The following is a 22,428-nucleotide window of genomic DNA, read 5'->3' as shown; positions in this document are numbered from 1 at the left end:
CTGATGATAGGGTGATAGTCGTATCTTTTTTTTATCGACATTATTTAACGTGAGTTGTATGCACTGAGCATGGCCCCCACAAGGGGTGGGCTGACAAGGCTCCAGCCCTGGGGCCCGGTGTGATTTTAATCATTTTTTTGTTTTTTCACGCTATAAATTCATCATAAAGGGGTCCCGTGAAAGTCTGGTCAGGGGGCCCGTAAAAGATCCCAGACTAGGAGCCCTGTTTCAGGATGGGGGGGGGGGCATGGCACTGAGCTATAAGCAAAGTTTACTTATAGCTCAGTGATTGTATGTCAATAAATACCCGCGTTTTTATATGATCAACCCGGGACATATGGTCATGAAAGAGACAGTGTGAGTTTGTACAATCAAAATGCGCAATATCACTCCAAAACCAGGAAAGTCAAATATCAAATACATTTTGATTCGCTAATTTATCAGGAACGTCTACGCTGTCTTGCGACCAAATTCTGAACTGTAGCCAATAAGAAGCTAACCTCCTCCTTTTCCCTCCCCTTGTGAGTTTTAAAAACCTGATGACATCACATGTACACACGGATGGCGATTCGGTATCATCATCATTAGAGATAATTCAAGCAAACATGGGAGTTCATTAATTAGTGAGATCTCAGTTAGATTTGTTTACATTCTCCATTTACATCCCGATTCACATTGTGTGAGTGAGTTCATGTTGTTTTTTGTTTTATCCCATGTGTTGGTATTTCAACATGATAATTCATGGCATTAAAACGTGGTGTTTCGCGTTCCTGTCAAAACTGTTTACAAAGGTTTACAGTGTTTTTCCTCCTTTGAAAATTTGGATTATCGATGTTTCTATTGATTAATTTAATCAAATGTAGACAAAATGTCCAGATCATGTTAAATAATGGGTTAGTATTTAGTCTTGTGAGTAGGCGTTACTATGCGCCTACGCATGATGATGATAGGATTAATTTCTCAACATGTCATGTTATATCTAAAGCCTGGATTTACTCGGGCCCCTGCCACGTAGGGGTAAAGGGACTTTTTGTGCATGAAAGGGCATGCTTTCATGCACAGCCTTCCTAGCAATGCACATTAATCTTGGGGTCCCTACGAGGCTATTAGGATGGATTTATGGAAGAATCACAGATAAACAACTCACTGACTGCAGTTCATCACCAGTGGGTGAGTGAGTGGTCGAGTGATTGAGAAAGTGAGTTAATGCATGAGCGAGTGTCTGTGAGTTGCTGAGTAAACTAGCAAATAAGGTAGTGAGTGAGTATCGGGAGCAGCAGATTGCGTAAGTTCATTTTCTTGTCCTCTGCTTTGCGGGACAAATTTTCTCGTATGGTCTAGCTCTTTCTGGAGTTACGGTTGTTCACTTTGGCCGTGCCTGGGTGAAGACAAATATCTGTGGCTATGAATGGAGCCAAGGCAGACATCTTCAGCTGCGAATGGAGTGGAAGCAAATATCTTCAGATGGGAACAGATTGAAGGCAGACATCTTCAAATGGAGCTAAGGCAGACATTCAGCTGCAGATGAGGCTGAAGACAACATCTTCATCTGCAAATGAAGCTGAGATAAATAAATCTAGGGCGATGCATTGGAAAAGCCATGATTGTATAAGTTGATCAGATCATCCTGTATTTTACGGGAAAGAAAAATTTTCCCTATATTATTTGGTTCCTGGGAGGGGTGATTGGCCCATCTCCCTCCCTATGTATTCTCATTTGTGAGTGCATGAGTGACCAAATATGACGTGCGTGATATGATGTGCGTGAGTGACCATATGAGTGGGAGTTTGCATGTGAATGAGTAACTGAGTGAGTTTGTGAATGAGCAATTTGGTGACTATATTAGTCAACCAGCGAATGGGTGAGCGATTGAGTGAATTGGTGAGTGATAGTATGAATGAGTAATTGAGTGAGAGTGGATGTATGAGTGACTCACTCACTAATTCCCTGGCTTGCTTGATTAATCACTCTGTTAATTAACTGTTGATGAATTTTCCTAGTGGTGAATTTTTGTCAGTCCCAAACTTTTTTTTTGACTTGCCTTTTTAGAACTGATTTCTAAGACGGAACCCAATAGGCCTCTTTTTATATTTATTCACTGATTTTATTTTTCCCGGACTGCCGTGAAGGGACCACAGGCTTTGAGTTTCGCCAACCTTTCATGGTCCAAGTACTTGTTGGAGATGCTTCGCTGCCTAGAAGAGGTGAGAAATGAGGACCATTTCTCACCTCTTCTAGGCAGCGATACCACTTCGTCTGGCTGACTGGTATGAAGGCTTGCATACCGCAGTGCCATCTTCATGCATGGGTACTCCTCTCAGGGTAATTTAACCTGGTATTATTGAAAGCCTGAATGAAATTGTTAGGTGAATAATTCAAGCCCACAATATCATTTGGCTTAGGGGCCTATAATATGTTTATTTTGGTGTACCCCTCCTTCCCCCCCGATATTACCAAAGAAGTGGATGAATAGAGGATTTGACTTTCCCCCCCCCTTTTGATCCAGTGCCAGGTGAAAGCGCTACTACCATATTTAACTTTGAAATTACTCAGGAGTATTCACTCTAAAAGTTTCTCTATGAATTGAAGATGTTGCATAGAGGATCAATAGCAAACGAAGTAGCGTTTTTAAATATTCTCGTTGATAGCTCTGGAGCTGTTGCATTAAATCTAATGCAATTTTTTATTTAAATCACTGTTGCAATGATAACCATCAGCATTGGAGTTTTTGAGATAAGCCTGATGCAGTCCCTTGCAGATGCATCTGCAAGGGACCTGCACCAGACCTTGGTAAATGTGATAGATGTAGGAAATATATACTGCATTTCTATGTATAATTTATCACATTTCTTTGTTTTTTGCAGCTGGTTCTTCTGGTATGAAACGACAAAAAAACGTTGTTTACAAAAATCCGATGCAGCCTGGGCAGTTTCAGTATCCACCAGGACAGTATCAACCTGGGCCTCAACTGTTTGAAGACACGAGCGGTGCTTTTCAACCACAGTATCCTCAGGGAGCAGGCGGTCCTGGTATGTATATGCAGAATATCTCTATTAATACAATATGGTCATTTCTCCTCTTATAGCTTTTACAAAACCGATTAATACACGTTTCTCTCACTTCATAATAATTCTGTCAGAGGTGCCCTTGAAGCAGTGAATAAGATGTAATGATCAAAACTTTGAAAACAAAGCAAACGTATACAAGCCGAGGAAATACTCGAAAAGATTCCAATTACAGTCTTTTGCATATCTAGTTTGGTAAAGGGATTACTGATTTACCAATACCAATTGGTAACAATTTATTCTTTTCCGATTTAATAAGTTCATTTCATTTCATGTCTTTTATTATGCTTAATATCTTGATATGAATCAATCATGTGCTAATTGAGCATATTGGACTTTCAAGGCCATCAATAGCACTATGATTGAGACATCTGGCTGTTCGGCGGCATCAAGAATGAATCGATAAAATCAAAGCTTTGAATGTACAAGTCTAGGATCAGCGATCAATTGATGCAAAGTTGAGTATGAAGCCTGTAATTATGCAGTTGTCCGGCTATGCTTGTATTGTGATTGGTCATTAGAACTTGAGCTATTTGATTTAAGCTCCTATCCCAGACACATTGCTGCAGTGTGCCTTCTCAGGGTGGGGCAGACTTTTTTTTAGGCCCTTCCGGAAAGGGTCATTATGTAAAATAAGTGTAATTTTTTTTGTCCCCCCATTTGGCTTATGGGCCTGCCCAGATGATTTAGGATTCAGTCATGATTTTATAAGTCTAAGCTTTTCTCATATTCTTAAATTATAATTGCCTCTTGTTTCAAACAAAGAACAAATTTATAGGTATTACTTTGAACCCTAAAGCAGAATGTGTCCAAATCTGCGACGTACGTCACAGAACAATTAGCACTACTGCAGAACAATTTGGAAGAATTTTAAGAAAAAGTGCAAAAAAACACTATTACATGTATGGGGATTTTTACCGCAGAACATTTCCAGTCAGCTGAGGGCTCATCGCAGAACAGTGCTAAACATTCTGTTTTGGGGACTCTGAAGGAAAGTATTAATATTAAATATTTAACACTAAACAGGAGGCATATGTTTGAAGAAAATTTGCCAAGACAAAAAAGGTGCGTAAAAAGATGGTACTGATATAATGGAAGACTATCCTGATCTTTCTGTGGTTTTCATGAGAAGGGGTGCAAAATTCACAGGAGCAAAGCCGCATGACATAAATATGGGGCTTCTTTCAGAATTCCCAACACTCCCGACTTCCATTCTCGACTTTCCACTGCTCCTGAAGATGCTTGACACTAGTCCGAGCGAAACGTTGAGTAGAAACTAATCAAGACAGCTGTCTTACAGTTCAAAAAACTCTGATAGCTTCCCAAATGATCAGGCCTTTAGCCAGAAATTTTGTTGAGATGGGAACCACTTGCAGTTTTAGGGGGGTGGAGAGTGATAGAAAAATAGATTTGGAAATCTTTTCCCCCTTTTTATCAGTCATTTTCTCACATTTCGGTTGGAGGGGGGGGGGGCAACCAGACCCGCATGACAGTCCCCTCCCCTTGCTATACCCTTGCAAACAATAGCTGCTAAATCCTATATACCATAAGTTTAATATTGTGACTTGATACAGCACTTCATCTTTCTAGTTCTAGATATACTCTCGATCGGTGGGTCAAGCTATTTCAGAAAATTTTCTTTGCCTATTTAAGGAATGGACAATTGGAACCCAGCTTATGGCTCACCGCAGTATCCCATGCAGCAGATACTGACGGATCCGATGGCTTCGATGGCCATGCAGTATGGACAGACTATTGCTGGTCAAGGAAAAGTTATGATGGAAGAAAAAGTAATTTTTTTCCCTAAGTTCATTATTCCTTCTGTTTTATGGATACAGTCACATTATTTCATTACCGATTAGAATATTTATGGTTATTTGGGGGGGGGGGGGGCTGGAATTGTGGAGTACCACTTGTCTACATATTTTCTTTCATAAGTTAATTAGCATATGTTTCAAATTGTGAATATGATATTGAAGCTCTCGCAACCAGGGCCGCCCTTACCAGATGTGGGACCCCCATGCAAAAATAATAGTGGAGCCCAAGCGTGGATCTATGGGGAGGGGGGGGGGGGGTGATCACCCCAATCACCCTCCCCCAAGCAAAATGTGAATATAATATTGCATGATGTATCTACATTTTTGATTAATTCACAAATTCAAGAAATCTTCAGACTAAAAAACTGGGACATTTTTTTTCACAAAAAGTCAGGACGGACAAAAACTGACTGTCCCGGAAATATGAGACAATGCAAGAAGTATGGTTACATATCCACAACAATTTGAGAAATTACCCCTCCCAACAGGGAGCTCTAGATCTGCCCTTGGTGGCGCCTGAGATGTCTTAATAATTTCAGGGCTCGTTACCCTCAAATTCATATATATTTTGCAAAAAATAGAGGATTGCCACATCCAAAAAATTTTATACAAAAAGGATATAGTCACACGTTGAATTAGCAAGAAACATCTAATGGAAATTTCTTACAGAAATTTTTTTCTTAAATTGATGAAAGAAATCATTTCAAAACCAATTAAAATTGGGGCCTAATGAAAGAAATCATCTGAGAACTGATTTATATTCAGAATCGATGAATCAAAAATGAGAAAAATAAATTGACAGAGAAAATCCCATCAACCAAGAAAATTCAGAATAAATGAAAAAAATAATTCCATACCTGATGAAAATTCAGAATAAATGAAAGAAATACTTCCAGAATTGACGAAAAAGTCAAAATTCCAGAAGCAACAAAAATTCTAAGTTTTAGAATTGATGAAAATTTGAAATAAATGATAGAAATAATTCCAGATTCGATGAAAATTCAGAATAAACAGAATAAATGGAAGAAAAATACTTCCAGAATTAACAGAAAGGTCAAAGTTCCGGAATTGATAAAAATTCAAAATTTTAGAATTGCTGAAAATTTGAAATAAATGATAGAAATAATTCCTGATCTGATGAAAATTTGTAATAAACAGAATAAATGGAAGAAATACTTCCAGAAATGACAAAAAATCAATATTCCAGGATTGTTAAAAATCCAAAATTGTAGAATTGATGAAAATTTGAGATAAACAGAATAAATGGAAGAAAAATACTTTCAGAATTGACAAAAAGAATTCCAGAATTGACAAAAAGTCAAAACTCCAGAATTGACAAAAAGTCAAAACTCCAGAATTGACAAAAAGTCAAAACTCCAGAATTGACAAAAAGTCAAAACTCCAGAATTGACAAAAATTCTTAATAAATGTAAGAAATAATTCCACACCTGATGGAAATTCAAAATGAACAGAATAAATGAAAGAAAAATATACTTCTACACAAATGATGAAATTCCAGAATTGATGAAAATTCAGAATTTATGAGTTATTGTCACCTTCTCATCTACCTATTCACTCACTCTATCAATCATTTCTCTATTACATAAGCAGGGATGGACTTAGTTTGCGGGGAAAGGGGGGCACAGTGATAATGATGTCAATTAATATATACACACATGCGTTAGATCAGTCGACTCTACCTTTGACACTGGGGGAGCAATGCCCACCCCCGTATCTCTGCCCACGGTCTACTAACTTGCTCTTCCACTTACTAGGCCTATGCCACTTTGTGGATGCATTGTGTGGTTAAACTTGCATGGCTGAGTGATGTCTATTAATGCCAATAAATGACCCATGAAGGATAGGTATGAAAATTTGAAATTCAAATTTTCATACTTAATTCAATCTTCTCAACTGCAGTGAAAGTGTTGAACATCTCTAGTTTGTGTGTCTAAAAAAGGTGGACGGATGTCTGATATTCCAATGGCAGCATGGGCGCCAGGTGCTGAAGCATGCACGCACATGACATTCTATCCAAAGATGCACCTGAGTACCTATGTGCATGCATGAGCACATGGGCCCCATGTTACTTTTGAGATATCATTAGATTTTAGACATGCCTCCTGTGTGTGAATGTCGATTTCTCATTTAGTTTAAGGTTTTTTTCGTTATTAATGATTTTCTTTTTTCATTTCTGTAGCTGGAGAAATATGTCTCAGTTTCAAAGATGAAATATTATTTTGCTGTCGATACAGGTTACGTTATGAAGAAATTGGGTCTTATTTTCTTTCCTTTCACTCATAAGGTAACACCAAATATTGATTTCTTCTTTTACACTTTATATGCAGTTAAGGAACTTATTTTCAAAAGGGGGACATTTCCACTTTTTTTTAGAAAAGCAGTTTTTAATGTTTTCTAAATCTTTGCGATGATCTCTGGGATTATGCAACGGGAAATATTTATTCATGCGGGAGTATTTTTTTGGTAGAAATTATGATGTAAAATTAGTTGTTTCTGCCGAAAGAGAACATATCCACCTTGCTCATTTACTTTGATATTTTTCACTCAAAAGGGAACATAACAAAGCGGTTGCCCTGCTGGCATTAAGGGAATTTTTCAAAAAAGCACATTTTTCAGAAGCACTGTCAAAGTCACATTCTACGGTAGAACCTCTCAGTAATGTACACCTGTGGGACCAAAAATTTTGCCCATGAACGAACAGTGTCCAACTAATTAGTTAGTAAAGTAATAAGTTAACAAATAATAAAATACATTGAGTCCCATGGATATAATTGAAAAATCATCCATTAGTGGAGGCATCCTGTAATGGGAGTGTCTGTTATGGGAGGCTACACTGTGGAATGATCATGGTTTCTTATGTTACTCATAACAGAGTTATGACTATACCTTCCTGACTTTATCAGCTCCAGTTTTAATCAAAAGGTAATATTTCCTCTAATATTCTTTTGAAATGGAATATCTCCCAAGTTTAAATCTAGATAACTCCCTTGAATACTGATCAAGAAACATACCTTGGCTCGTGATACCTCAGCTAACTATCAGCAAAAGATGGTCCAGAATCAAGTTTGTTAGCCAAATGTTATTTTCTATGGTAAGTTGTTTGATTCATTCTGCCCAAAGTTTAAAGTTAAGTTTTTAAAACGCCAAGGAATGATATAAAAAAGACAATAACTGATCAGGGGCTTAAAATGAACAGCTTCGAAGTTGGATAAGTGAGAATCTACAGGATGATGAGAGATGCTCAATTTTTTTTCATTTCATGTTAATGTACACAACAAATGGAACATCTACAGAATTAAACATCTCAGTCGAGTTCAAAGGGGGTTGTCATCCATTTGAGATTTGGTGAGCTTATTTCTGCGTCTGATACATTCAGAAAAATAGATAAGCTCCCAAAATGTGTCTAATCTGTTGAGCTTAGTGCTAAGAGTCTTGCACTTAAAGAACTTGTAATCTGAGAACAAAAGATCTTTCAATGCAATCACTGTTGGCTGAATCTTTCGTTTTACTTGAAATGATTCAGAAAGAAAAGTGGAGTAACATCTCTGAAAACAATTCCGAGTTGGACACGAGTTATTTAGGCTCAAGTGACAGTAATTCTGATGATGATTGATGCTAAAATGCAGTACATGATGCAGATGTTTTATGTTAGCATACACCTCCATGCCAGAAAAAAATGTTTGTGAGTCAAGGTGGAAAAAAATCACAAAAAAAAAAAACCTTCATTAAAAATTTATAAACCAAGGCTTTTATTAGTCGAGGTATTACTTATTTGAATATTCTTATACCAATCCTGTATGGTACGTGTTAGGCTATTTCCCACTTTTCCAAAGCAGTCTATTCTGGATAAAATAGGTTTTCCCACATCTACTTTAAATTAAGTAATTGTGAAAATGTTCACTTTTGAAAATACACTCCTCATTTGTAGTAGTACTTTTCCTTGCACTGTGCTACATTTGCTCACAAGGAAGTTTGCATTTGAATGCATAGAAACCCTGTTAGAATAGGACCACCATATCTTTAGAATACAAATGCTCATGTGCATGGTTCAAGCACTTGATACAGCTTGTAGAATCCGATCAAAATGGTAGAGTTGCATGAATCAAGATGATGATCTTGATGAAAAAAAAAAATGCGTCTGTAAAAGAGGGTTGACCATAAACAAGGGGTGCACATTAGAGCACTAATTTCTATGGTTGGGCAGATAGTTGGAATTTGCCTGAAAATCAGAAATAGATTGAGCAAGTTACACTCATCTATAGACCATGAAAGCAGTTTAAGAACTACCGTATATTCTCATGTATAAGCCAAGTTTTTTGTTGAAAAATTAGTTCCTTAATTTTGGGGGCCAGTTTACGCACGGGTCAGTTTTTGAGGAGAAATATCGATCCCCACACTTTACCAAATCATATAGCTACATGATCTCAGCATGGCTAGTTTGAAGATCTGCTATGCCACAGGCTAATTTAGAATGGTGTCAATAATCAGTAGAGTAACTTTTACAGAACCAATGATGTTGTTAAGTTAAAGCTAAAAAATTGAAAATGGCATTGGCATGGATACCTGGTCAACTAATGCAGATTTTACAGCCTTTAGATGTGAGCATCAACAAGCCTTTCAAAGATTATTTGAAGAATTTATGGAACGAATAGGTTAGTTCCCAAGATTAAGAAACAACAAAAAGTGGTGCCTTAAAGAAACTCAACATTTGCCTAAATGTACCAGCAGGTTCACAAGGAGCAAAATTCTGTTTGGACTGAAATGATCAGATTTTTAAAAAAGTGTTGCATGAGTAAAGCGATGGATGGAACTGAAGACAACATCCCTCTTTGAAACTGACAACAGCAATGACAGCACAGTTGAGGATGAAAACAGATGGCACACCATATGATGACAATATGACGACTTAGCTTTTCGATTTTTTAATTGTAACATTTATCAATCATTTGTAATTGTAACATTTATTTCATGTGAAAATATAAGAATTTTTGTCTCCTCTAAAATTCGCTGATTTTTTTGGTGTCGACTTGTACACAGGTTTTCATTTTATTGTTGTTTTGGGGTCCTGAAGTGAGTTGGCTTATATGCACGAATTTAAGTGGTAAAACAATTGAGTTTGAAATGAAAGCAATTTTAAGACAATTTGAAGATTGCATGTGAAACTAGTACATACCATATTTTAATATGTAATAAGGAACCCCCCTTTTTTTTAAAATTAAAAATAGGTGGTTTCTTATACATGGATTGTATTATATATAATAACGTATTACTCAATTCCTGGAAATTTATGATGAGAGTAAATCTAATGATGATGGTTGGTGTAGCTGATTGTGATGTATCAGATGAGAGCAGTGAGGGTTTTTATAATGAATAAAATACTTTTTTCATACCTTAAAATAAAAAAATATCTTTGAAACCTTTTTTTTTATAAATTTAAAGCTTAAAAAATCAGGAGGGTTCCTTATACACATTGAAATACTTTATTTTTGTACAATTTAATTCGCAATGGAATGCTACCAGAAAAAAAAAACTAATTATTTTTTTGTAAATAAGCTGCAATGCAGAAAAAATAGCCATAAGAAAGCTGCAAGTTATTTTCATTTAAGAACTGTCAAAACACTAAAAATTTGAATAAAACTTTGTACACATTTTGCTTGAGTGTTTTATAATGATATTGATTAAGACATTAGACATTATCCTGGAATTGAAAAAAAGAATTTTTTCTAACCTTAATGAAAATAAGAACACAATTTTTTAAATAATTCATTAGAGTCCCTTGTATTAGGAATGAGCTTTATTGAATAAGCCATGGCTTTTCGAAGTAGCTGCTTGCTTCCCAACGTAACTTATCAAGTATCTGGTTGCAGTTGAAAAGTATATTGAAGCATTGTGAAATTTTAAACAACTCATATTTATACCCAAATAGGAATGGTCTGTACATTATAATAATCAGAACGAACCGGTGCCTCCAAGGTATGATGTGAATGCGCCAGATCTGTATATTCCATGTAAGTTTTCTTATTTAGCTAGATTTTATAGAAATTTGATAGTTTCTCTAAAAATATTTTTGTGTATATAAATGACTTAAATTTATCTGACTGTGGCTTTTGTCCTAACTTAATTACACAGGCCTATAATGCATATTTTCACATGATAAAGCTAAATTAGGTTGATATAGTGAAGCCATGGCCATCAGATTAAAAGAAAAACGTGAAAGAAGTTTATGATCAAGGGAAACAGGGAAGTCAGTGGTAGCTTATCATCTAAAAAACCAGCTTAAAGTCAAATTCTCTGAGACCTGGGTACTGACAATTGAAGACAGCTTCTTTCCTCAATTGAAGGGCTTGCCGCAAGAGAGGGTTAGCTCCATTTTTGACTCTTTTGAGTTATGCCCATTTTCTTGTTAAAAAAAATGAATAAATCTTTTTTTTTTTGTTTGGTGTAAGAGGAAGATAACTCCAGCAGCTAGTTCCCATGTTTTTCAGTAGATAGAACTAACACCATGGTAGCTTTGGGCCAAGGAAGGGAGGAGTAAAACTTTCCCTTCTTATCCAACGTAGGTCTGCTATGCTTCTGATGTGATTTCAGGGCGAAATAACTGGGTTTGGACTTCAAATAACAAACACTTTATTTTGTTCTTACTCTCTAAATACCCAAGGAACACCGTCATGTCTCTTTGAGTTGAAATTTCAGAATAACAACAACCTATTGGATAATTCTTCATCTCCTGTTCAATGGCAGCCTTTTAGAATCACAGATTTATGCTCATGAAGCATTGGTTAACCAGTCACACATGTCATGGACAATCATTCTAATAGTGGGAATGGCATCTATAGTCATTGTGCAGATTTTTGGTTCATTCACCATTCTGTCTAAAGGTATGTCTGAATGTATCAGTTCAATGTTTGAAGAAAACAAAACCGTAACACCCCCCCCCCCTATTATTGCTTTGAATACCCACAGATTCCACTTTGCGATTTAAGTACTTATATGTCTGACTTATATGGCCATGATGACCAGTCAACCAAGGCAAAGTAGTGCCCTTGCAGCTGGAAAACCAAGTACATACTGTGAAGTCACAAAATAGCCTTCATTTAAAGATGTAGAGCCTGGGAGTGATCGTTTTAATCATAATGTCATGGTTAATAAGAGCACTGGACTTGGTTCTGCATCAGGTATCACATTTTTTACAAGTGACAAATCTGGAGACCTGGCTACATTTTGTATATGGAATTTTTTCGATTAAATACAGTATTTGAAAAGGCATTTGTATAATTACTATTTGTTTCTTTGAAATTATATTTTTCTATTGATGCATGTTTTTTTTTTCTTCGGAATGCATTCGATCAGTCCAATGTGGTAAGCTCATAAAGTTTGGGATTGAGGGCAACTTGTTGAATTGGACAGAATTGTGGTTGAGAGATAGTTCACAACGGGTTATGGTGAACAGGGAAATTTCTGATTTGACAGGTGTGAAAAGGGGAGTCCCTCAAGGAAGTGTCCTTGGGCCCATACTTTTTCACTTTTTATAGATAAACGTGATGAGGGTGTCGCTGGGATTGTTAGCAAATTTGCCAGATGACGTGAAGCTAATGGAGGTGGGGGGTTAGTCGAAAGTTCAAGTGATGGGGAGATGCTCCAGACAAACTTGAATATGATTGCAGCATGTGATGATGAATGGCACATGACTTTTGTTGTTGATAAGTTCATTACCACTTATTTTGGTTCAAACAATCCACTTTTCACTTATGAGTTGAATGGTATTACTACCCAGGATGCAACTAGGGTCACAGATTTGGGAATTCTCATCGACGAGCGGCTTAGGTTTTCTGAACATTATTTAGCAGGGGTCAGAACAGAAAATAGAATGCTTGGTTTCATTTTCAAAAAAGTCTCTTTGTGTTGTCCTAAGGTCATTCTTTCCACTTTTCAGAGGCTTAATTTGTCCTGCATCAGAGTATGCTGTAAGGTTTTGGAGACGACCACCTACAAAAGGACATGGTTGAGGGGGAGTGTGTGCAGAGAAGACCTGTGCGTGCTCTTATTTGCACACGGCTTGAGTTATGAAGAGAGACTTCATTTTTTTAATATGTTTACATTAGAGGAACACGGTGTCTGGAGGATATGATCAATGTTTAGGATTTTCAATGGGATGGATAGGATGGACCATGAATTATTAATACGACATCAATCAACTGCTTTGACAAGGGGTCACCAGTATCATTTAATAAGGGACAATTCCAGGTTGTGGTGTTGCAGGGAATTTTTCTCTAATAGGGTAGAATAGCTTACGTACGGGGGTTGTGAATTTTGACACGATTTACACATTTAAAAAGAATTTTGATAAACATAGTGGGATCAATTGGGAGAATCTATCTCTGTACTTAAGAATAAGGAACCAAAATCTCTTTTATTATGGACAGTCAGTGCATTATATATTACTAATTATTAGTTTTTCTTTTGTGATATATGCTTTTGTATTGGCTTGCTTTGTTTTATATTCGGCATCCATATTTTTATGGACATTTTTTCAGCCATCTCATTGGGCAATTTTCCTGTTGTGGCCTTTGTGTTTGTATTAGATGTATTGTCCATTAGATGTATTTTTTTCCTTCTAAATGAAGGATGAATCTTGATTGAACCCACATTTCTGTTTCCCTTTTTTTCAGCGATGGCTTTTGTAACATATATATTAGCTGCTGGGTACATCTTAGGATCTCAAAACAGGTATATCAATAGTTTAAAATTATTTTGGACAGCTGTTTTTTAATACGTGAAACTGCCGAAATTTCTATTTAGACTTATCTGTGCATATGTGATATTTTTTTTTACATTTTGGTTAACATGATTGATCTATCTCATAGGTTCACACCGGAGCAGCTGGGTATGCAAGCGAGTTCTGCAATGGGATGGTCCATGGTTGAGATCTTCATCTTGTTTCTGGCGTTATATGTATTGAATGCTCTGTCGTCGCTGAAAGTTCTTGACTTGATTGCGTTCTGTAGCTACAAATATGTATGGTATGTATCAATGTGGATTGTATTTTTTTTTCTTAATGCTTTATGCTTAATCGTTTCAGTGGTTTTGATATGAACAGTTTAGTATGAATGTGCATTAGGCCAGGATTATACCATAAAAATTATTTTTTTAACTTGACAAATGAAACCCATAAGTGTATTGGTTGCATTTGCTCGAATTTAGCTGATAGGCTTTTTGGTTGTATTTTTCCAGTTTTATAAAAGAACATTTATTGTGTATATCAAGCCTAAGACTGGAAGTTGTAGAAGGGCTACTACAGCCCTTATTGTTGGTATGAGTTACTTGGAGAGAAAGATGATCTCAAAGAGCTTTCAATATTCTGAATATGAAAACAAACCATGTCATTTACGAATTGTTATCATATTTTTTCAGAGATAATTTAGCATTATGTTTGTTAATGATGAGATACAATTGTTGAACTGTATGCACTATACACGGCCACAACTAGGGCTGCCCTGGATGCTGAACTAGAAGGGAGAGGGGTGACATTCATCATTTTTAACTGTTCCTTCTACATTACACAAGGGCATCAAAATGCATGCTGGCCAACGGCCGACTCAACACAAGGCCAACAAAGCTAGATCACATGACTTTATCCATCCAACCTAAGGAATATATTCCCTGCAAATATGAGTATTCTCTACAAATATAATTTTATTCCCTACGTTCATCCCCAGCGTGTCAGACAGAATGTGTCGTGTGATCAAGCACATCAAGTCGGCATGCCAAAGGATCTGATGGATAAAACCACATGATCTCTAGCTCCGTTGGCCGACAAAGTATCTAGTTGCAGCCCTGGTACTACAGGCAAATGCACTTAAATCAGTGTTTCCCAAAGTGGAGAATATTACCCCCTGAGGGACAATGGAATGGGTCCAAGAAGGTGGGGGGGGGACTATATGGGTTCAGTTTAGGATCCTATAGGTTAACTTGGAAGAGATGAGAAAAACATTTCTTGAAGAGATGAAACAAATTTTGGGAAACAATGCTCAAATGGTGGTCAAGATTTGTTTAATTGTTAGGGGGGTGGATCAAATAAGGCATCACAAACTTGACACCGCCTTCCCCAAGAAGACAACATGCTTTTTTGATCCCTTTGGTGCAGTGATTATCAAACTTTTACTACGTGCTGCTTCCTTGTAATGATGTTCATTCCATGGCTCCTAAGAATAGTCTAAAAATCAAGAACTTCAAAGCCCCAAACAGGGGCACTTATCAATGTCATTGGCAAGCCGTGATGCTTGGGACAAAGGTTGGCGATGTCCCCTAAGAGCTGTGATTCACACTTTGAGAACCATTGCCTTGGGGTGTTGAGCTATCGAGGTTTCACTCAGAGCTGGATTTAGGCAGATGTGAAGAATGCAGTTGCTCTAGGCCACTAAATTTTAGGTGCCACAAAACAGTATAAAATACTTTGATTACATTTTGACTTTAAAATTCTTAACTTGACATTAACAAAGCAAATAGGTTGAAATTCTGTCAAAAACTCAGACATCAAACCCTATAACCTAGGGTTTTCACAGTTCCTTCTCTCCAAGCCAAGAGACAAATGCTGGTGGATCTATTGTGCTGAGAGTTGGACCAGTGGAGGTGTAAAATATTTGTTTGAAATTATTCAAAATTACACAAGGGAGGCATAAAGCATGCTTTTCCCAGCTGAAAGTATTTAGTTTTGGCCCTGGGTAAACAATCAGCTCTCTAGCACCCAACCAAATTTAAGTATTCTGGGGCCCCACAAGGGTGAAGCTGACAAGGATCCAGCCCGGGACAATTCTCATTTTTTTTTCCACGCTGTCAATTAACTAAAGAAAGGCCTGTGAAAAGTCTGGCCTATGGGCCTGCAAAAGATCTCGGCCTAGTGGCCCAACTCCAGGTTGTGGGAACCATGGTCTGGGGGCAAGGATTTTTTTTCATGACCTCCAAGTACAGTAGTTCAATATTCATTCTGGGATGCCAATATAAATCAGCCATGCATCAGGATCTTCATGTTGCGAAACCCGTTTTAGAGGGCCGCAAAATACTTAAGTCTGTCTTTGGTTCCTCTGCATATTAATTAAAAAAGTCCAGAATTGTAGTACAACAGTTACTGGAAGAGCAGCTGGCAGTTGTTTCTTCATGCATACCATTTTTATTTTCTGTAGCATGGTTGCTGTATTGCTGGGATCTGCCATATTTAAGTCAGCTGGGTACTATTCGTTGCTCGCTTACAGCAGTATTTCGCTTGGATTCTTTCTGGTAAGTTTAACGATGAATTTCTTTTTATTTTGGATTAAAAATGTGTCTGGGCAATAGTTGTTTATCCATTCTGATTTCAATCACGAGAAATGTGTGGCTACCTTCAAGTAGATTAAACCTAACGAGTTCAAAGAAAAAAACAAACGTTTCAAATTATTATAAACCAAAAAGGTCTGTTTCCTTAAACTTTATTCAGACTTCACCAATGATGGCTATGAAAAGTACATTCAGTGAAGCATCTACATAACAATACTCAAAGGGACATATCAAATATCATTTTTCAAATAAGTTATTGTTATAGATAGAATATAATAACACACTGTGAAAACTGCATCAAGACCAGAGATTAATATAAGCGATATTGTTGTAGAGGGTATCATTATGAGAATTTTCACAGTATTTGATGGATTACACTCCTTGCCATTACACATATCGTCTCCCAGAAGCGTGGGAGAAGCCAGAAGCCTCGTGCCAGAAGCGTGAATGTGTACATTTTTATGTTGTAGGTTCATCAGCTGGTTGAGTACCTTATTTTGTCAGGAACACGGATGTTTAAGCCCCCCCTCCATTGAAACACATGTTACAAAGCATTTTAGGGAAATAATGCTCGTAGGGTAACATGGGGAGAATAAACATTCAAATGTCATTTCCCATGTTTTAGAAATTTCTACATTCATACTTCTGACATTGGGGGGGGGGGGGGGATATGTAATATAACTTACAGAGCGAACATGACCTAATCCCTAATCTGTCAAATGGAAGAGGATGACATATGAGCCCAAGGGGAATATGAATCTCTATAATCCTGTCCTAAGCCTAACCGTATTTGAGTTATGGTGGGTAACGAAAGAAAAATGCAACAAGTTAGAAAAAAAAAACCCAAATTCATGAAAAGAGGTATTTGGGCTCAAAATACCCAAATTCATGGTAGAGGTGGTATCACTTAATAGGATTTTTTCTGCAATAGCAACTTGTTGCTAAAATCTGCAACCGGAGATTCCAAAATCTTGCTGAATATTTAATTCGACAAATGTTGATTTCACTGATGTATTGCAAACAAAAACCTGAATTTCTCCTGAACTAGAACACTAGTATGACTTATTGCAGGTTCTTTCAAAAGCTGTTGCAAATGGACAAGTATTTTGTAAATTTGACCGATTCTAGCTAGAAGGATGTTTGGGGAATTGGTGATTGCAGTGTGGCGACATTTCAATTTCATATTCTGCCAATCTTTCAGTGCTTTTAGCTTGCTATCAAATCCAGCTATTCTGATGAGAATGGTGTCACTTATTGGGTTTTTTCTGAATTTTTTTAAATATATATATATGCATAGTTTGTGTGCATACACGTTTTTCAGAAACTTCACAAATTTGGGTTGATGCATTTTTCTCGTATAATCTTTTCTCCATCATAACTCAAAAACTGTTAAAAATAGGACACTATTTTACTATGGTTTTTTATATTCCTCTTGGGCTGATCAATCACCCCCCTTTCATTTGGCAGAATAGGTCACATTCACTCTGTATATGATATCTGATACTACTTTTGTCTTGAAAATTTCTCGTTCATGTATCGTTTTGGTTCTACATTAGTTGAGGACTTTACGGATGATGATCCTACCAAAGACGACGCCTGATCATTATTCAAGTAGTGGGAGACACAACTCATACCTCCTCCTTGCCATCTGCATCGTTCAACCATTGATGATGTATACATTGACTCATCATTTAGCTCTGGCTTCTGTACCCAACAGTGTGTGATTATTTACATTAAAGTATTTATCTTTGCAAATTATTCGTCTCTGAGAATTTTTGTGAATTTTTTTTTTTGTTGCATTCATTGTGTATGATGGGTAGTATTATCAAAAGATTGTATTACATCTGCTGACAGACAATTAATAAGTATTGAAAATGCATTATTTCTCTCCTTCAAAGGTTTCACTGTAGTTGAAAGGATATATATATTCCGATATAGTTTCATAAATTGGTCACATTATAAAATAAAGATGTAATTCGCTTAACGCAACAAATTAATTCTACAAAATAATTACGCAGGCAAAATTGTATAAAGTGAATTGAATTTAACATGTGAGTAAGGGGTTTTCTTCAGAGGTTAAGAAAAAAAAATTAAGGCAACTGACTGTGCTGGGCACTTTTAAAACACTGATTTTTACAAAGCAAGCGAGTTTGAATCAAAATACTGTATAAAATAAGAAAATCCAGTGAAATATCTTTAAAACTTTTTGAGATATTCTAAATCAGTGGTTCTCAACCTATTTTTGTCCATGGCCCCCTTTCAACCATTTCGCATTCCTATGCCCCCCCCCCCCATTTTTCCATTAGAAGATAGTTATTCAAAAATTGTCTGAAGTATATAAATATGTTTGAATTTAATTTGATTAATTTTTAATTTATGAAAATAACGAAGGAGCCAAATAAACGTAATAAAATACAGTAAAAAAATAAAAATAGAATAAATTATTTTCAATCAATGTAAATTCTGCGCTTGCAGATGACACAATGTCATCAAGTTGCTGTAAATATAAATACAACGCCACAACAGGCAAAATGCCCAACGAGGTGGCTGAGAAAAAGATGCCCATAAAAATATGGATGTCATATATTTCAAAAATACAGCAACCCAATTAAAAATGCAATTAACAAAAATTATAAACAATATATATATACATGATTAAATATTATACAATGCCCATAAAGAATACTTATGGTTGTCTTATTCTAAGTATGGATAGCTTCTCGATTTACCCTAACATGTTTATCGTATTTTTTCTTAAACGTGTCAATTGTGTTACAATTTACTACCTCCGGGAGTAAGCTATTCTATTTATTAACAGCCCTATTAGAGAAAAATTCCCTGCGACACCATAACCTTGCATTGTCCCTCACCAATCGATATTGTTGTCCCCTTGTAAAAGCAGTTGATTGGCAGTGTACTAAAAGTTCATGGTCCATCCTATCCATCCCATTGAAAATTTTGAACACTTCGATCATATCTCCTCGACACCTGCATTCATCCAATGTAAACATATTCAAAAAATGAAGTCTCTCTTCATAACTCAAGCCCCGTGTGCCAACAAGGACAAGCGTAGCTCTTCTCTGCACAACTTCAACCAAGTCTATGTCCCTCTGTAGGTATGGTCTCCAAAACCTTACAGCATACTCCAGTCCAGGACGAACTAAGCCTCGAAAAAGCGGAAGAATGACTTTAGGAGAACGTGAAGAGACCTTTTTGAAAATGAGGCCGAGCATTCTATTCGATTTTTTTACCACCGCTGAACAATGTTCAGGAAACCTAAGCCGCTCGTCACTGAGAATTCCAAAATCGGTGACCCTAGTTGCATCCGGGATAGTGACACCATTCAACCGGTAAGAGAACCGTGAGTTGTTCGAACCAAAATGAACGAACATGCACTTATCAATGCTAAACGTCATGCTCCATTCATTTGCCCATTCTGCAATCCTGTTTAAGTTGGTCTGGAGCAGCTCCCTATCGCATTGATTTCCGATTACTCCCATTAGCTTCACAGCATCTGTGAATTTGCTAGTAATCTTATCGATAAAAAGTGAAAAAAGTATGGGGCAAAGGACACTTCCTTGAGGAACTCCACTTGTGACGCCTGTCCAACCAGAGAATTCTCCGTTCACCATAACTCGTTGCGACCTATCTCTTAACCACGATTCTTCTATTCAATTCAGCAAGTTGCTCCCAATTTCAATCTCGTGTAAACGCTTCAAGAGTTTACCATGTTGGACCCGATCGAATGCCTTCTGGAAATCAAGGTAAAAAAACATATACATTTTGGGTGGTGTAGCAGTAGTAGGTAGGGCCTCCAAAAAATGGCTCGGGGATCCATGATGTTCTTAAGTCAGCCACCTCGTTGGACAATTTGCCTGTTGTGGCGTTGTACACTGCTGGCCACCGTAAATGCAACACCCTGAAGGAAGCATGCAAATAATATGAAATTTACAACATGCATTAGCGGAGGTGAGATATGCAAATGATTAGAATTTCAGCGCCGACGCACATCACGCGCGCCTGTGGCGACACTTCAAAGCGCTATTTAAGGCTTGGAGATTTCGACGATTTGAAGTACGGCAATTGTGTTTTTCTTGTGGTTTTTTCAAAAAAACGATCAATTATGCCACGTAGAAAACAGCGATCATCTTTTGATCAAGTATCCGAGTTCAACAGAGGAAGGATAGTGGCCTACCGAGATTGTGGATTATCTTTCAGGGAAATCGGTAGTCGTGTTGGACGAAACCAAACACCTGTAATGCGGATATGTGATCGTTGGATGCAGAAGGGTACGACGGACCGACGTGTTCGATCGCATCCACCTCAGTGCATCACTTCACGTGATGACAGGCGTATTGTGCGTATGGCAGTGACGGATCGCTCAGCCACATCACGAACCATAGCACAGCACATTCAGTCTGTACCGCATCATCCAGTGTCTGCGCGTACCATTCGACGCCGTTTACAGCAGAGTGGTCTGTCCGCAAGACGTCCATTGCTTCGTCTACCCTTGACGCAGAACCACAGACGTCTCCGCCGCCAATGGTGCGATGAAAGAAGGATGTGGACGGCACAATGGAATGAAATTGTCTTTACTGACGAGTCACGCTTCTGTCTGCAACACCACGATGGTCGGATTCGAGTCTGGAGACACCGTGGAGAGAGGATGCTGAACAGCTGCGTTATGCACCGCCACACTGGTCCTGCACCGGGTATTATGGTATGGGGCGGTATTGGATATCACTCTCGCACTCCTCTAGTACGCATTGCCGGTACTTTAAAAAGCCAGCGCTACATCTCCGAGGTGTTGGAGCCAGTTGTCCTTCCTTACCTTCAGGGCTTGCCCACAGCCATATTTGAACAGGATAATGCGCGACCACACGTGGCACGCATTGTCCAAAGGTTCTTCGTCAATCGCCAGATTGAATTGCTTCCCTGGCCAGCTCGCTCTCCGGATCTTTCGCCGATGGAAAACATGTGGTCCATGGTTGCTCAACGATTGACCCAGATTACATCCCCAGCTGCCACACCAGATCAACTTTGGCAACGCGTGGAAGCTGCTTGGTCTGCTGTACCCCAAGAACACATCCAAAGTCTCTTTGAATCAATGCCGAGGCGTGTGGCAGCGGTGATCTCCAACAATGGCGGCTACTCTGGCTACTGATTTTGGCAGGAACCAAACTTCACAGAAGTCTATAAATTTAATCATTTGATGCTTGGTCAACATGTTATCTACAAAATAAATATTGTTGCGATATCTCTTGTCTTTCTTGGTGTTGCAATTTGGGTGGCCAGCAGTGTATTTGTATTAGATCAGTCGACTCCACCTGTGACGCTGGGGGGGGGGGGGCCCGTATCTCCGCCCATGAGATAAAGGTTACGCACGCTATCCGTGAACCGGCTATATTTCCGTAATCGGGTTTCGTGCCAACTTGGCGAAATCTCTGTAACAAGTTTGGCGAGTTTCATATTACCCATAATTCCTCAAGAATTATAGCTATGGTAACCCTAATAAGACGTGGAGCAATGATATTCCCTAAATTATTAATTTTTGATCATGCCACGCACTGAAACTAACTTTAATTGTTATATATAATTACCTTTCATCAATTTTATGATAAATAATCTTTTATTGAAGTGATGAATTTAAACTAAAGGTAATATGAGCGTTTTAATCTGGCTATATATTCTTCCACAGGGGCGCCATGTTTCTTTTTTTGTTGACATCTGGAATTCGGACGCCCTTGACCACCTGTGCGGCTTTGACGAATCAAATACTTGAATTTCGCTGTATTTTATGGTATTTATAACCACGACAGCGATTGGCCAGACTGTGACGTCACTTGATTAATATGAATAACATTAATTTATTACATAATAATATTAATTATTATTTAATGAAATAAATATTCTAAAAAAAACAGTATAAAGGTAATTATACAGTTTATAAAGATTATTTTATCCTTACTGGATTACAGATCTCTTGGTGCTGTTGGAACAAAGTCAATAGTTACCCAGGGCGACCGAGCGTAGCGAGGGAGCTGTGCCCCGCGACCCCCACGCCCGAAGGGCGGGTCGCCGCAGCCTGCTGCGGCGAGGGAGCGAGCGGGAAGCGGATATATCCGCGGCGCAAGCGAAGCGCGCCGCGTTACTTGTTGGTCGATTTTCTTGCTACAGGGGTTTTCTACAGGTATCATGGTCATTTTATCAAGAAT

At 37.8% G+C, this 22,428-nt stretch overlaps 1 protein-coding gene across 2 annotated transcripts; it reads left to right on the top strand.

Annotated features, from left to right (window-relative positions):
* Positions 1-528: 528 nt before the first annotated feature.
* Yif1 (Yip1d-interacting factor 1) lies at positions 529-17,968 on the top strand. Of its 2 annotated transcripts, none has more exons than XM_089248142.1 (9): positions 529-679; positions 2,865-3,029; positions 4,719-4,855; positions 7,083-7,187; positions 10,830-10,911; positions 13,573-13,630; positions 13,768-13,923; positions 16,084-16,177; positions 17,770-17,968. In XM_089248142.1, exons 2-9 carry the CDS (start codon positions 2,879-2,881, stop codon positions 17,935-17,937), a joined length of 951 nt encoding a protein of 316 aa, XP_089104268.1. In that variant the 5' UTR covers positions 529-679; positions 2,865-2,878; the 3' UTR covers positions 17,938-17,968. The 2 variants fall into 2 exon arrangements, with proteins under 2 accessions (XP_089104268.1, XP_089104269.1); XM_089248143.1 differs by having other exon boundaries at positions 529-683.
* Positions 17,969-22,428: the final 4,460 nt, after the last annotated feature.

Source organism: Pholcus phalangioides, unplaced genomic scaffold, assembly GCF_987345545.1.
Source record: "Pholcus phalangioides strain wild (caught in Gottingen) unplaced genomic scaffold, Ppha-v1.0 ptg000019l_1, whole genome shotgun sequence".
Classification (NCBI taxonomy): Eukaryota; Metazoa; Arthropoda; class Arachnida; order Araneae; family Pholcidae; genus Pholcus; species Pholcus phalangioides.
Note: the sequence above shows the minus strand (reverse complement) of the source record. Positions and strands in the feature narration are given on the sequence as shown.